Source organism: Danio rerio, chromosome 22 (genome assembly GCF_049306965.1).
Source record: "Danio rerio strain Tuebingen ecotype United States chromosome 22, GRCz12tu, whole genome shotgun sequence".
NCBI lineage: Eukaryota > Metazoa > Chordata > Actinopteri > Cypriniformes > Danionidae > Danio > Danio rerio.
In genome coordinates this window covers 8,360,779-8,377,500 of record NC_133197.1, presented here as the reverse complement: position 1 = coordinate 8,377,500, position 16,722 = coordinate 8,360,779, and the positions used below count along the sequence as shown (strand labels likewise).

Below are 16,722 nucleotides of genomic sequence, written 5' to 3'. Positions count from 1 at the left end.
AAATAGCTATAGTGCTATCTGTTAGTTTTACGTCAGCTAATGTTATGGAAGGGCATAGATGTTTTGAAAAATAGTAATATTAATGTAACTACCCCATCATTCCTTCCTCAAGCAAATGTGTAAATATTAGATCTATTCAGCTATAATGTTAATTGCATTGGCATATTTATCTGACATTTTCCTAGCTTGTAGTAGTCGATCAAAAAGCTGTTTAGTTTCTTATGACTTTACACTAGCAGTGGAATTTACTGCGATGCGACGGATCTCACCTAGGGCGCCAAATTGGTTAGGGCCGGGCCTGCCTTGGTTTAATTGTGTCACCCTGCTGTCCACCTCTGCATGAGAGTTTGCATGTTCTGGAAGCTTTGTGATTAAAGCCGCTGTCACACTGCACTTTTTGCCTCATAGACTTCCATTCATACGCATGCGAATACGGCAGACTGGAAACGCAAGTTCAAGTGACCTGCAAAATCACATCACATGTCTGCGTAAGACCAATTAAAGATCAAAACATGACCTCTCTGGATAGAAATTTTAAATATGGACCAGTCGCTCACTTTTTTTTATAACTAATCATATTGTTTAATCCTGTCCCTTCCCGCAGCGCCGTACAACAGAATTTCGCATGTGACCGCAGCATTAGTCTCATGTCTGCACATTAGAAAACTTTGGTAATTTGGATTTCTGAAGGTGAATTCACAATTGACATTGTAATGATGCCTGAAACCTTTTGTCTTTGTGTGATTTTCAGATGCCACCAGAAATGGACCGAACGAATCAGCAGTTAAAACGACGCCGTTGCCGAACGGAGCAGTTTCTCAAAGAATGAAGGAACAGCAGGGGACAAGCTCAGTTTAAAGAGATAAGACAGCCACCAGTGTAAAGGTTTAGCATCTTTTATGGGCCTATAGAAACTGCCCAATGAAATAACGTGTGGTGTTAAGCAGTTTATTAAATTTTGGATATTTTGTGACTACTAAGTTATTACAATTGTTAGCTTAACTGTAATCACAAATTCTGCTGTTGATTATTAATCATTTTATTTGAAATCTCTCAACATAAAAAAACAATGGGCTCTATTTAAACAATCCAATCACATGCTCTCAAGCGCACAGCGCAAATGCACTTAAAGTATGTCTGAATCCACTTTTGCTATTTTAAGGATGGGAAAAATGGGTGGTGTACCCAGCGCATTGTCTGAAACGGTTGTCCTTATTCTCTTATGCCGAGTTCAGACTGCTTGGTTTTAGCCATGATATTTGATTGGGCAACAGGTTTTGAGAAAAATTGCAGACAAATGCCTAAAATCAGTGCATATCGGTGCTCGTCCATGTGAGTAACAATCACACAGTGTTAACTATCAAAGATGCGATCTGAAAGCATTGCTGATGAGTCGCTGACACCCGTAGGATAGTTGGCGAAACAAAATCCTGTCGTGTGAAATTGTTCTGATTGAAAATAACATCGCAGATTACCTACAGCCAATGAGACAGCAGCATCCACTAGTTTGAGTTATCTGTAGGCCAGTTGGAGGTTGGTGGAGAAGTTAAAAGCACTTATTTTGGTCTATTTGAAGCCAAGAAGTGGAGGTAAAACTAGTGAAAATTTGGCAGGAGCACCCGTGTCTGTTTGACATGGCATTTGAGCAATTCCACAACCAGGTCGAAAAAAGTTTAAGAGACATTGCTAATTCCCTTCTAAACCAAAGTGAGCAAAATAGGCACATTTTCCACCCCACTAAAGGCTTCTTTCTCATTATGTAGTTAACTACAAAAGATATACTACATGACCTTGTGTTGGTCATATGACTTCTTGCGTGTTTGGTTGTCCAATGTGTTTGGAAGACAGAGACAAAGTTATCTGCGATTCTCCTTTTGTAAAGTCATGCAATGTGAAACCTCCTGTTGCAGATGCCTCTAGTAGTGTAAACACATCAGTGAGAGAACGCTACCCCAGATAGTCATGCAGTGTGAAAACATCTGTGATGTGACTGCTTAAACAAATTGTGCAGTCTGAACTCTGCATTATGGTTGAGTTTTGGCCGTAGAATGCCTTATAATAACCATGTGTGTAATAAATAATTTATGCAGTGATATGAACATGCATATTACCAACATGGTCATTCTAAAACGCCTTAACCATCTCAGTATTAGTGTAATTATATTGTTAATGACTTCCAGAATTAAGAGTGTCTGTTAGGTTGGTCAGCTAAGACCCCCTCTCACGCCTTCAAACATAACCTCGCGTTTACGGCTTGTCAGGATTGCAATCTAAGGCCCAAATCATTTATTAAATGAAGAAAAGATTCATGCAGCTTCTCCTACTGCAGCAAATTCTGTTTTTACTTTTGATATTTGGCGCCAGATTATTAGGAAGTGATGATTTTGTTGTCTTTGACTCTTCGGATGGTAACGCTGCTTTTGTTCGCACGTCTTTTATGCGATAATCCAGTTTTGTTCATAAAAGTTTTTCAATTTTTTGGATAGAAACATAGCTAATGGCGATATTTTTGTTGACTCAAAATAGAGCAGGATGTGAAAATCTTTAATCTGGATCAAATTGGTCCACATTTGGAAATGCCAGGTTTTGCCATCCATGATTAACTGAACAATCTGACTTTTATGACAGTTTTTAAAGAATAAATATTTAAAAACATTGGATTGTACTGTGATCCTAATACCAAATTTCAGGATTACCAAATCCCGTTTACCAGAGCCTTAAATGCAACCAACAGCTTAGCAAAGAACAACAGGTAGGCAAAATACCAGCGGCCACAAACAGCCATTGATTGTTTTAATGGTAAGAAACAGAAACACAGCAACCAACAAACATTTTACATGTTTTAGTTTGTTCTAATACAATACTGCTTAGATATTGTTTTGTTGTTGTTTACCAGATCTCATTAAAAATGACATGCTTCAAATAGGCTTAAAATATGAAGGAATTTATATATCATCAGTAACCATTCAATTTGTGATCATTCACTTAAATACATTTTTCATCTACTAAATCTATCTAAAAAAACTGAATCCACCCTTCTGATGGGATCCGGATAATCCTGTTATTTTGGATCAAATAGGTCCAAATCTGAGTTCAAAGTTTTGAATTGCATAAATAGTATGTCTGGATAGATAGATAGATAGATAGATAGATAGATAGATAGATAGATAGATAGATAGATAGATAGATAGATAGATAGATAGATACATAGATAGATACATAGATAGATAGCATACTTTTTCAACTTATGAATTTTACATTTGACAAACAGTTGCACTTGAATGTAAACATATGCAAGAAATATGGTATCACTCCTTTGTTTTGGTACTGTTTACCTTCCAGTATTAATTCTGAATAAAGCTAAAACTTAAATTTTTACTGTCAATGCATTGAGATTGCTGTTTTTAATTGCTATTTTAGCCTAATGAAGTTACTTTTCAGAGAGAAATTACAAAAGTAAAAAATCTGTTCTGTAATTTGTGTGTGTTTGTGGTTTACTCAGTGTGGATAAGTTTATGAATGTTATGGATATCATTTATGAAAGTCTAAGTTCTCCAAGTGTCCTTTTTAGGAAGTCATTTAAATATACCTTTAACGTGTGTGGTTCCAAATTCAACCACAAGAGGGAGCTAAACTGATCAGTCAGAAGCTAAATATGAAATTATGTTTGCATTTTTAATGTTGTTATCTTATACTTCTAAATATTCTAAACTATTTTCATCGCAGAATGTTAACAATAGACATAGTTCTTTGGTTGGCTTGTTCTGAAGGAATGGTTTTGTCATTGTGCATCATTATTTGCTTTGTCCTTTTTTTTCATTGTACACTGTTGTTTATTTGGCAAATAAAAGTAACAAAGATAATCTTACCGTTTGAGAGATGTTCTCATTCAGTCTTCTTCCCATCATCCCCATTTCAAAGTTGCTCAGATCGTTTTCCTTACTAATTCCCGCGTCCGACATGTTGAATGGCGTTTGTTTGTTTGTTTGTTTGTTTGTTTTACTGTCCGATCTACTGAGAACTTACTTTGTGATTTGTTAAAAGATGATCAGTGATATTAGTTTCACCTGTGGTGGCTAATGTTTTGGCTCGTCAGTAAAATCAGTGAGGGGGCGTTTAAACTTCCGTATTCAGCCTCAAGAGGGCGCGAAAACAATCACTGTTTATTAGATATCCCTGATGAGAAAACAGCTTAAACCAGCCTAGGCTGGCTTTGTCTAGTCAACCAGGCTGGTTTTAGGGGTTTTGACCATTCCATGCTGGTTTCCAGCTTGACCAGCCTAACTAGGCTGGGAGTTAAAACCAGATATGCTCAGCTTAAACCAGGCTGGTCAAGCTGAATTAGGTTGGTCATTTATTTATTTTTTTTGCTTGACCAGCTAAGAACATGCTGGAAATAGCTGGAAATCTGCCTTGAAATGGCCAAAACCCCTCTAAAACCAGCCTGGTTGACCAGTTATAACCAGCCAACCAGCCTAGGCTAGGTTTTTTCAGTAGGGAAATTGTAACATTGATCATGAGTATTAATTATCATTGATTGGTGTATATGTCATTTAAACATTTGCAGTTTTACATGTTTATTGTTAATTGCCAAGCCTAGAACGCATAATGTCATTGTTCAGCACTGAGAGTAATCTTTCCAATAAACCGTTGAGTTTCTGCTCTGGTTTTCACACTTCTTTCACACTTATCAAATCTGCACCTTTTGCAACTTGTTGCTTGGCTTTTGAGACTGCTTGTCAGGGTTTGCTTTAACAGTTTGTAAAACCCTGACAAAGTGTAACTACACTTGACGTCTTTCTTATCAGTTCACTTTCTTAGCTTGTCAAGCATTTTCAAATAGCTAAATTATGTTGAGTGCCATGTTTAACTTATGGTTGTCGTGAAGTGGTTTGATACAGATACATTTGATTTAGCTCAAACGACACGCAACTGAATTGAATTTCAACATTTATGCATACCGATGCTGGGGTTGAATATAATGATTGCAACTACAGTATAAAATAAGTCTACACCAAAGATGATCATTAAAAACAGCGTGCATCGACCTGAACACTTTGTGACAGATGTTTGTGGTAAACATGGTTTGAGCATGTTTTTCACACATCAATGTTTTATTTCTCTGCAGTTGTCAGTTTTGACAGTCAGTGAAGTCAGAACTGTCTTTAACCTAAAGGTCATCACTGTGCTGAGAAAATGTTTGTCACCTTTTTGCGTGTATATTGTTTATCCTGTTAAGAAGCCTGAAATCGGTGTTTCACACTAAATGCTATTGGATTGATTATGGTGACCTTTGCTTGCAGCATCCCCCATTTTATACATCATCAATTCAGTGTCACGCGCATTTTGTTTTACAAATGGTAAGCGGGTGGCCAAACTTTTTCACATTATTTTAACTCTTAGTTGTCAGGTGATGACTATATTCCTGTACAAGTCTAAAGTATGTAAATGTATTGAAATAGTTTGTAGTATATGCTGTATTTTAATCAAGAGTGGACATACTTCGCAATAAATAAAGCTAATAATGATAAAATACATAATTTTGACTTCGATTTGAGGATTTAAAAGGCTTAAGAACATTTTTTTTATCTACAGCTGCAATTAGAAATATTTAACCCCCTGAATTATTAGTTGCCCTTTATTTTTTTCCCTCAATTTCTGTTTAACAGGGAGATTTTTTTCAGCACATTTCTAAACATAATAGTTTCATCTCTAATAACTGATTTATTTTATCTTTGCCATGATGACAGTAAATAATATTTGACTAGATATTTTTCAAGACCCTTCTATACAGCTTAAAGTGACATTTAAAGGCTTAACTAGGTTAATTAGGCAGGTAAGAGTAATTTAGCAAGTTATTGTATAACAATTTTTAGTTTTAAGTTTTTAAGACTAGCGAAAAAATTGCTTAAAGGGGCTAATAATTTTGACCACAAAATGTTTTTAAAAAAAAAAAAAAAAAAAAAATATATATATATATATATATATATATATATATATATATATATATATATATATATATATATATATATATATATATATATATATATATTAATAATAATAATAATACCCAATAATTCTGATTGCAACTGTAAATGTTCTTTTAAATTTGCAAGTTATTTAATTCTCCTTTTTTTACATTTTTTTTTTTTATGTGTTGTGATTTAAATTCATTTTTAGATGTGCATGTGTAGTGGTAACTTGCTTACAACTCATTTTTAGAGTGTGAGTGAAATGGAAAAGTCACTTGTATTCATTTTCAACTGTGTATGCATTTTTCCATACAACCTGTCATTCCTGTACGTGACTATCTGGTCCTTGTCCCCCATCCTAAAGGTTTACTTTGAAAGGCCGTCTGATATACGATGTGTAGGGGGCTTGGGTAACAGCTATGGTTGTCAGATATATGCTGAGAAAGGGGCATAGGTCAGAAACAGTAGAAACACCTGATGCAGTACAGAATGGGCCAAATTAGAATTGACCTCGTAAGCAGCACAAACCAGATAAAAGAGTGAGCCCACTCTGTTTCCGTGTCTCACTCTACAGAAACTGTTGTTGCTTTATGATTTTGACCTTTGAAAAGACATCCCAGGTAAGACTTTGTTTTTTTTACCACAGAGAAAGCCTCTTTAAAGAAAATTGCCACTACAGTGTACTATTTGTAATTTTATTACAGTAAATTGCCTACTATTTTTTCTTCTTTCTTTTTTCATTTTTTCTGGACTGAAACAGAACACCTTTGGAAAGTATTTAATCTAATGCCCAGTAGAATTTGAGGAGGCAAAATATTTTTTATTGTTCATGCAGTAATTTTGTATTTGAATCATATTTACACTATTAAACATTCTATTGTACACAGCTTTGAAAGGTTGAATAAAAGGTTTACACAAAGAAACAGCATTGATACAATTAAATAGTTTAGCAAACAGAAAATATTGTATAATTCATCGTCTGACCGCGACTCCTGCATACACCACCTCTTGCTCCTCATTCATTTTCTGTAATAAAACACACAGATGTCCAAATCATATATGCATACAATTATTTTAGCACAAAATTCTTTTGAATCCTTTGTGTTTTTAGAGTTTCTTAAGAAGATAATTCACTCAAAATGAAAAACAGATTCTAATTTAATCACCCTCCAGCTATCCAGGATGTAGATGACTTCTTCCTTCAGTTTGTCATTAAAGAATATGCAGTGATTTGGACAGTGTGCCAGATATAGCTAATTTTTCCAGCCCAAACGCTGTCCAAAACTTGCAAAATGCAGAGAAAACCGCCCCAAAATATTAGATTAATATTTTATTTAATTTTTATTTATTTAAATTGAAATTAACCTAGTTACTTTATCTGTCATAATTTTTAACCATACAGCAACCAACACCAGCAGTCACAGAACTACAACATAACCGGATCACATCGAAACACTGCCCCCTTCTCACCCACACACTGCACTGTGAGGCCAACCTCACACTAAGTACAGTTGCCTCGAACCGGGCCAAAGCATGCTTGCCCCCCTCCCGTCTCCCCCGATGACCCGCGCTCACACCACAATCAGGCCTCGGCATGCTTATGTCATCGATGCTGCGCTGTTTAGTGAGAAGCGCTCTCACTCAGCCACACAGAGGAGATTTCTCTAGTTATATCGTATCAGTCGTTTGATATGCAGTGACATGCAGTCAAATATTTCGCCAAACAGTCCTTTGGGATGCGGTGACACGCAGTCAGATATTTCACCATAAAGTCCTCGTGCTGCAGGAATGAGGAGGTCTGCTGAAGGTGCGCAGCTGTCGTGCAGTGAGGGGTTTGCGTCTTTAATAAACTACGGCAGTTTGCGTTCACTGAACAGTAAGAATGATTAATAAATCCATATGAAACATCCCCTTAAAAGTCACGTCTCGCTTTCAGTTTTGGGCTTTGGCACGTTTGCCCAAAGTGAGCCCAAGTGAACCGCTCTCAGGCCCACCTCTTCCAACCGGGCCAGGGCCGGCCAAGTGAACCATGCTTAAGCCCGATTCAGCGCACTAACACTTCTCAAACGATCCGGGAAACGGGCCTGGCCACGGTACGGTTAGCATAATGTGAGTAGGCCCTTAATGTGGTCCCGTTTGCACTATGCACTGGTCACTACTAATTGAATGAAGTAGGAGCAAGCAGTTATGTTTTGTTGAGTATGTTGCATGTAGTTGCATATAAAATTTACGTTTCAAAACAACCAAATTTTGTCAACCAAATCTTTTATTGCAGCCAGCCTAAGGCACACCTGTGCAATAATCATATGCTGTCTAATCAGCAGCTTGTTGTCCACCCTGTGAGATGAATGGATATTCACAGCAAAAGAATCATCAAGCCGACACCAAACAGCACCAACAAAACCCAACTGTGTGGTTACGTCACATTGGATCCCATCTGGACCAAAAAGCTGCATGTAAACACAACAAATGGAAAAAAGCCAACTGCAACAAGAGTCGTGTTCTGTGCCTGAAAGGAGCTGTTTAGTCTGTTTAGTAGCGAATTTGCTCCAAAATATTTGCAAAGTGTAACTAACACATTATATGAGCTATTAGATATACCTTTGTCATTAACATGCACATACACAATCTCCTACATACATTCAAAACCCTTTAAAGGGGTTGTATGTATGTTTTGATTAGTTTAAAGAAATATAAACTACTTCTAAAATACAAATTTCAAACAATGGTTAGCATAAAAAATTCATTTTAACATTCTTTTTAAAAGGATCATTTTATTGTGTGTCACCGTGTGTAATTAGGATATGGTTTAGGCTTGACAGTCAGGCACGACTGTCGACAATCTGGCAACTGCATTCGCATAGAGTCATCGATGAAGGGGCCTGGTGAAAAAAAGTGTTTTGAATTTAGACTGCAATACCTAGTTCAACCACTTGGTGTCAATCTTACATATTGCACCTTTTACACACGGCAATCGGTTGATTATCCCTTACTAATATTGTAAACAATATTCAATTTCTTGCACAATGTTGTCAGTGTGCTGCCAGGAGCCACTGGTACTGATATGGACTTATTTGTAAGTTTATTGTAAATCTAAAATAAAATAATTATTGACTCATGTTATACTAATCACCAATGATCACGGATTCAGCTAAAGATGTTCTTTAATAATTTACTGAGGAAAAAAGTCAACTGAAAGCCTGGAAGACAATTGATCAATTCATCTATCAAATTCTCAGATTTGTGTCATTTGACAACAGCATGACAGCAGTGTTGAATACAGAATTCTGAATACAACTCAAGACATAATCTGTGTTATTGGACCAGCAAAGACCCCACGATTTTGGTTAATGGAGATGTGACATGGATAGGCTGCATGGCCTGGAGACCCAGAAAAAAAAATTAGTTAATCTTTACTTCATGGGTGTGCAAACTCAGTCCTGGAGGACCGGTTTTCTGGAGAGTTTATCTCCAACTAGCTTCAATCAACACTCCTGCCAGGAAGTTTCTAGTATATCTAGTAAGAGCTCGATTAGCTGGTTCAGGTGTGTTTGATTAGGATTGGAGCTAAACTCTCCAGGATACCGGCCCTCCAGGACCGAGTTTGGACACCCCTGCTTTACTGTTTCTTGTAATCTGGCCATGGCAGCATTATAGTTAAAATTTTATTAGGATGCCAGAGTTTGCATGTGCTGTAAATTATATGTCAGGGCTTTTTGTTATGTTATGATCTATAACAGCAGGTACATTTACTATTGCAAACATAGCAGATTCAACAAAATATACTGGGGTCATGTTTACTCACTTTTGGGATCAATACAGTACTGAAATTCTAAAAGAGAAAAGATCACTTGCATGTTATTGATGTTGAGCAAGTTCTGTAACACCTCTGACTGGCCAGTGTGTCCATACTGTTATTGGCTAAAATAGATGATCATCACTTTCTTCACAGAGTGAGGAAACACAGGAGAGTCTGAAAACTACGTCTATCAGCTAATCTATGAGCTGATATACAGTATGAGCAGCTGATAGAAGCAGCTTTCAAAATCTTCCTTGTCCATTTGTCCGTGCAAGCGCTCAGTGAAGAGAATCAAGTGATGATCATTGGAGCCAATCACAGTCATATTTGTTGAACATGTGAACACACTGGCCTATCAGTGATGTTCAAGTACCCCACTGAGTGCAGAATGCAAGCAGGAAATGCTGGTGTCATATTTTCGAAGAAAAATTCAGAGGGCTGTCAAAATGGCAACTTAAAAATGCAGGTGGGGAGAGAGTTAAAAAATATTCGATATGATGTTTTAGTGTGTGATTTCTAAACCTGCTTTATTGCTGGAAGTAAGATTGAGATATAATACAGATACAGATGTAATACAACATAAATGAACTTACTGGTTTCTGTTGTTTTCTTTTGTAGAAATTTGGAGTAATGTAAGTGACCTCTGTAGTTTCCTGATCTGTTTAAACAATAATAACAGACATATTAAAGCAACTTATACTTTGGGGCTGTTGAATGCTTAATGCTTGATTCTGGTTCTTCAGCAACAACTCAGAACATGAGTGTGATGTAGTGACAAGTAACAAGTAAACAACTCAAATCAAGAAGAAACACAAAGATTTTTGGTCCAGACATGAGCAGACACGAGGCAACAAACAGTTAGGTTTCATCTGTGCTATTGTTTGCCATTGGCTTGGTGGGTCCCAACCCATGCTGTTATTTTTATATGAACACACAGCTAAAGTAGTTCCAGGCAGGCTTTGAGAGCATTACTGCTCCATTTTACTATGCTGAATAATTTCAGATATTTTACACCTAAAACTGTCAAAAATCAGTCAACAGAAGAAATTGGATCAGATTCGTAAGAATCAAGTCCAGCACGCAGGACAAAAACCTGACAAATGTCAGAAATACAACATCTAAACCATAGTATAAGCTGAATAACTGACTTTGATCCACATCAACAATTATGTATTCGTATCAAGTAATTCAATGGCCTATCATGAGTTATTATTACAAAACTTGTTGTGTTAAAAATAAACCCTTTTGTTAGTGGCTACATTTGGATATTGTTCCTGTTCATTTCAACAACACGTTATGAACAAACTCATGTGACTAGTCCTGAACAGCTTTAGCTGTGTGAATGTAATCAGAGGGTGAACTGGGACTGGTGTGTGAGTGAAGTACATGATGGGATATGTAGTTTAGTTGAATGTGAGTGTTCTGGTGATCCTAACAGTGAAGAGTTTTATTAGGGCAGAGGGCGGAGTTTTAATTTAATGCTCCTCCTCACAACTAATTGTTAAGGACAAGCCAAAGTTATCAAAGAAGGAACTTCTGTGGATTCACATCCAAGGATTATCTGTTTACATTAAGAAGAGAAAACTAAACTTTTTCGATTTTGATTTTGTGTGGACTTTATTGACACCAATATTTTGGGTTTTAAGCACTTGCCTTCTTGACTGATTTTTTTGCGTTTCTTGCAGATGCAGATCGACCAAATTGCAGCTATAATAAACAGAAGTCCAGCCGCAACACAGATCAGCTGTATGTATAATGGTTTTAATTCTGTAACAGACAGAACATTTAATTAATACCAAACACCTTTTCAATCAAAATGTTGGCCTAATACTGTACTGAGAAAAAGAGAATGCAATATTTTAGATATTTGTGAGGATTTCATAAATTCATACCTGAACATGGATGGCAGAGATCAAAGTTGAGATGTTCAGTCCTGTTGGTGAACGAATTATCAATAACACAGCTGTAGGATTCATTCAGATGGTCAATCTCCAGAGGTAGAGAGTTGCTGCTGCTGAGATGAGACACACTGATGCTGGATAATAAACTGTTTCCTTTGTACCAGGAGAGACTCACAGCACTCACATTCACCACTGAACACAGCAGCTCACATCTGGGCACTTCTGAATGTTCAGATACAGATGAAGATGAATTTTGTGGGCAAGTTCTGATAATGACAGGAGCAGGTAGACGAGCTGAAAAACATGGAAAATAAATATAAAGTATGCTTTTTTTTAAGGGCTTTTTGTGACCGATTAAGCAATTACAAAGAAAATCAAATACAGAACAGGAAAATAAATAAACATAAAGGAAAATAAAACAAAAGCCAATATAAAAAATAACTGGTATGTACAGTTATATGACTGGCCTAGTAACGCTGGTTATCTTTTTATGTTGTGTGTCCCTAAAAATACCCAAATATTCAGGATTCAAAGATTGAACTATTATTGATTTATATTCATTTAGGTGAAATATTAAGCTAAAACATGCATAAATATGACTCAATATTGACTCAGAGGAAAATAACAGTATTACTGTGTACAAAAAGAGCTGTGGCCATGAGGTCTAAAGCTCAAATCAAAATGGATGACAGTCGACGGGAAAAAAAAACCAAACCACAGGTTAAAAAAGTTTGCTTTGTCATTGTCACGATCACAAGCGATTCAGGCTTGCAGATCGCTGGTAAACACAGACCTTCACCCGGACTACGATTCTGTCACTTTATGAACTACATTTCACCTCATGCAACTCACACACACACCTGTTCCGGTTCTCTGATGATTACACACACAAACATGGCTGAAAGCTAATCAAGGGCTTATTACACAGACTATTTAAACATCATATCGGTCGGTCAGTCAGTCAGTTAGTCGACCGCGGCCTCTGGTAAATTTATGCGTGAAGAGCAGGCGCGAGTGATAGTCGCGGAAGAAATTTTAGATCTAAAAAAGCACACACAAAAGACCTCTGGTGAATCTGCGAAAAGAAAATCTGCAAACAAAACATACTTCTTGAGATGTATTACATGCTGTCCAGAAATGTATGCAGGGGTGCGAATCAAAAATGAGCCAGGGTTGATACTTTTACTATTACTATTGTACTTTTAATCATTGTTCGTATATGCATTTTTTTAAATATCTGTATCAAAGTATTTATTTTTTTTAAAGTTTTACTTCATGGTATTATGCCACAACTTTAGGAAAAAAAGGTTCATGTGATTTTGAACCTGAGATATTATCACCAGATCTGAGATGCAAGAGCAAAACATTGAGAAAGCTTATTCTATTTTTGCTTAACGTGTTAAGTCGGTTTAAAAATCACTCTATATGATTTGTTTCTGAACTTGACTAATACAATTGGAACATTCACATTTTCGTTCTTGGTTCCCTAGTTTAGACCAGTGGCTTAAGCCGGCCTAAAACAAACAAACAAAACATATGCTTATGAACAACTTTAATTGTTTTAAAATTGTACATTTAACATAGACAAGTGATGCTAAATTTTATCAACGTCAGACAATTAATTTGGAACAAAATTGCTAATTAATTACCAAGTATTAAATAATTTGACCATACTTTAAAACTGACTTTTCAAGCTCTTGTTTGATATTTATTGATATTTCACAAATCAACAAGCAGTGATATCACAAATACGATTCATTTGGTCAACAGCATTCCAATTAATAAAACTACATTTTGATACTAAACCCAATAACCATTAGAGAGAGTTTATATTAAGCAGACTTTGTTAAAGTCAAGAGTAATTCAATTAATCAAGAAGTTGAATTGAACGAAGAGTTAAAGTACACTAAAATAATTTATGTAAACATTCAGAGTTAGATAGAAGAGATGCACCCCAAAAATGATTCTGAAGATGTGATTCCAACAGTTTCAGACTGTAGACTAAAACACAAACCTTCTTTGTCTCCTTTTCTACATTAAGGCATACAAAATGTATGTATTCAGGGACATGTGTCCAAAAGTACACATTACCTTGAATATAAGCTGGTTCTAGGAAAAATAATATGCAGATGTACAGTAAGCAGTTTTAGCATAGGTGTTTTTCTTTTAAGAGAAGCTAGATGCTTTTTTTTCCTTTTTACGTTTTGACGTAACCACAAAAAAAAAAAAAAAACTCTTCTAAGATCATTTAAAATACATATTGAGCCAAAAGAAACAGAGGTTTATCTGAAGAACATACGACTAGAAAAAAATGCCAGGTTTATGAATGGGTGCAAAAAGCTCAAGGGTCAGGCAAACACAAAATACTAACTAATGCATAAGAGTCAAAAGCATGTCAGAAACCTTTTAATATATGACAAGATTTAATTAATAATACTCTACATACATCGCCCAATCACTACATATATTTAAATGTAAAAAATTTGACTCATCAACAAACTTACAATAGACGATAACACTGAAATTCTTGACTTGGCCTTCTTGTCCTCCTTTGATACTCAGTACATAAAGTCCAGAGTCTGAGGTTTTGCTGTCACTGATGGTCAGAGCTCCAGTCTGATCTAGATGTAATCTGCCTTCAAATCTCTCATTAGAGACATCATAATTTACTGAGATGTGATTTCCATCTTTGAGAGCTATGAGAGCGCCTTCTGCTCCAAATGTATACAGCAATTTATTTTTCTGTATATCAGTAAGCACAGGGTTCAAAGTGATTGAATCTCCCTCCATCACTGACACTAACATCACCTCCCGTCCATCAGCAGCAGCCATACCTGAAGACAGAAAGTTACTTAGTTGTGTCTGAAATCACTTCCAATATCCTTTTGTGCACTAAATTAAATATTAATGTTTTGTAGTGCGCTGTGGAAACAGTGATGGATTGGGGCTGGAAGGGCATCCGCTACATAAAACATGATGGATAAGTTGGCAGTTCATTCCGCTTTGGTGACAACTGATCAATAAAGGGACTTAGACGAAAAGAAAATGAATGGTTGGAAACACTTTAGGGCTGAATTTCAGCAAACAAACTTTCCAATGTTCAACTTAATATTTTAGTTTAAACTCAGTCATAAAAAACACTTTAAAGTAAATCTGTACCATTTTTTTTAGTAAAGTATCTGCATATATCTGACTCAAGTTAACCTGCAGGTTAAGAGCACTTGGTGATCACACTCACAAATTGCGCACTCTCGGGCGTATGTATTTCAACTTCATTCATTCATTTTCTTGTTGGCTTAGTCCCTTTATTAACCCAGGGTCGCCACAGTGGAATGAACCGCCAACTTTTTCAGCACAGGTATTATGCAGCGGATGCCTTTCCATCTCTGGGAAACATACACACTCTTTCACTACAGACAATTTAGATTACCCAATTCACCTGCATGTCTGGACTGTGGGGGGACACCAACTGACCCAGCCGAGGATCGAACCAGCGACCTTTATGCTGTGAGGCGACAGCGCTACCTTTTTGAGATTTCACTATTCGGTACCTCCGTGGTCCCGTTATCAACCGAGTTATAAAAACACGTTTTGATTAATTATAAGCAAAAAAAAGGCGAAATATCTAGTGCTTCTCATGTCATGATTACCAGCGCCCTGACAGTTTGTGACTGGCCGAATGGAAGCCCTCATCCGTAAAAACGCATCGTTTATAGGTATAGGCTATTTTATTACTGAAAAAGCCACTTACCAAGCAGAAGCAACGAGTGGAGCAATATAGATAAGAAAATCATTTTCTTCGAATCTTCGTCGACGTCTAATGTTATATTTTTAGAAGTGAACACTGTTGAACACAACTCACAGTGAGAGAGTAAACTCCCCGTTCACGCAAAGCCTCATGTCGAGAGCTAAAACCAGGAAACAAGCATGAATTTAATTGTAAAAAAAAAGGTAAATCTTGACTTTTTTTTGGCAAAACAATTTTAGTTTCCTCCTGAAACGATGTCTTTATTTAACTAGTTTACACCTTCTGACATCTGTATGTTTAATGCATTTTGTGCTTTTGCCATGTGGGTCATGTCTTTACTGGATTCAGTTAACACAAAAAGGAAATACATCTCCTCAATTCCAGTTTATATTGATTTCATGGCGTTTTCTTGCTTTTAAGTCTTTTATCTGTCAAAAATTGATTAAACTTTGTGTTTAGGGATCTCACTAAAAGGATAGTTCACCCCATGATGATCACAATTAAATCACTTCACTTGTCACAAACTTGACCGTTTCCATCTTAAAAATATATTTTAAACAAATGCTGGAAACCTGTAACCATTGACTCCAATTGTATTTGTTTTTTCTATGGAGTTTCTAAACATTGTTCAAAATGTCCCCTTTCAGTGTAAAACAATATATAAACTCAAAGGTATGGAACCACTTCGTCACCTTAGAATTATAAGGTTCTATCTGACATTTTTTGTCAAAATTGAGTTATTGACATATTCTTATTAAATGACAGCTTATTTACATTACCAAAGTGGTGTAAAAAAGTAAAGTCAATTTTGATTTATTGAGGCCAGACCTCCAGAAGTTTGTAACTAAGGAAACGCTGGCAAAGTTGTGGATCCACGTGCAGCACTTTATTCAAAAGAGAATGGTTAGGCAGGCAATGGTCAACACAGAAGCAAAACCGAATTCCGAATTCGTAGTTTAAACAGGTAAATAGTCAGGCTAGGCAACAGAGAATCAAGACACTAAAAACAAGTCAAGGATTAATACACAGAAAGCCTAGGCTGGATAATATGCTTAGAATTGCTACCTGTAACAAGACTCAGCAATGAGAGTGTCAATCTGAGCAGTTTATATAAGCTGCGTCCCAAATAGCACATTATACACTATGTACTTATGCACTATGTACTTACACACTCAACAGCATAGTGTATAATTAGTGTCGTTCCACACTACACTAATGTTTTTTTACTATGTGGAAATTCAAACCATTTCCCTAATAATGTTTGACGGTGGTCAAATTAGTGAAATAAATGACCAAAGTACC

The 16,722-nt window shown here is 36.3% G+C and overlaps 2 protein-coding genes across 7 annotated transcripts in view; one reads left to right on the top strand and one right to left on the bottom strand.

Annotated features, from left to right (window-relative positions):
- LOC137488996 (uncharacterized) overlaps window positions 1-3,868 on the top strand; it is a 28,095-nt gene extending 24,227 nt beyond the window's left edge. For all 5 annotated transcript variants that reach the window (XM_073937247.1, XM_068216564.2, XM_073937249.1 and 2 more), the window contains one exon: window positions 752-3,868. In XM_073937247.1, coding sequence (XP_073793348.1) covers window positions 752-858 — 107 coding nt within the window. In that variant the 3' untranslated portion in view covers window positions 859-3,868. The remainder of the gene's footprint in view (window positions 1-751) is intronic.
- Window positions 3,869-6,152: 2,284 nt separating this feature from the next.
- On the bottom strand, window positions 6,153-15,581 carry LOC108181101 (uncharacterized). 2 transcript variants are annotated; one of them, XM_073937245.1, is made up of 6 exons: window positions 15,424-15,581; window positions 14,177-14,506; window positions 11,664-11,966; window positions 11,425-11,538; window positions 10,365-10,429; window positions 6,153-6,998 (listed from the first exon to the last, which is right to left on the bottom strand). In XM_073937245.1, the coding sequence occupies exons 1-6, from the start codon at window positions 15,464-15,466 to the stop codon at window positions 6,945-6,947; spliced, it is 909 nt and encodes a 302-aa protein (XP_073793346.1). In that variant the 5' UTR covers window positions 15,467-15,581; the 3' UTR covers window positions 6,153-6,944. The 2 variants fall into 2 exon arrangements, with proteins under 2 accessions (XP_073793346.1, XP_073793347.1); XM_073937246.1 differs by lacking the exon at window positions 14,177-14,506 and having other exon boundaries at window positions 6,159-6,998.
- Window positions 15,582-16,722: the final 1,141 nt, after the last annotated feature.

Coding starts and splice junctions, on each gene's coding strand:
- LOC108181101 (XM_073937245.1), bottom strand. CDS start 15,466: ATGATTTTCTTATCTATATTGCTCCACTCGTTGCTTCTGCTTG. Junction 11,967..14,176: donor TTTCAGTGTTATCGTCTATT/GTAAGTTTGTTG, acceptor CATGTTTTTCAG/CTCGTCTACCTGCTCCTGTC. Junction 6,999..10,364: donor AAAGAAAACAACAGAAACCA/GTAAGTTCATTT, acceptor GTTTTATTACAG/AAAATGAATGAGGAGCAAGA.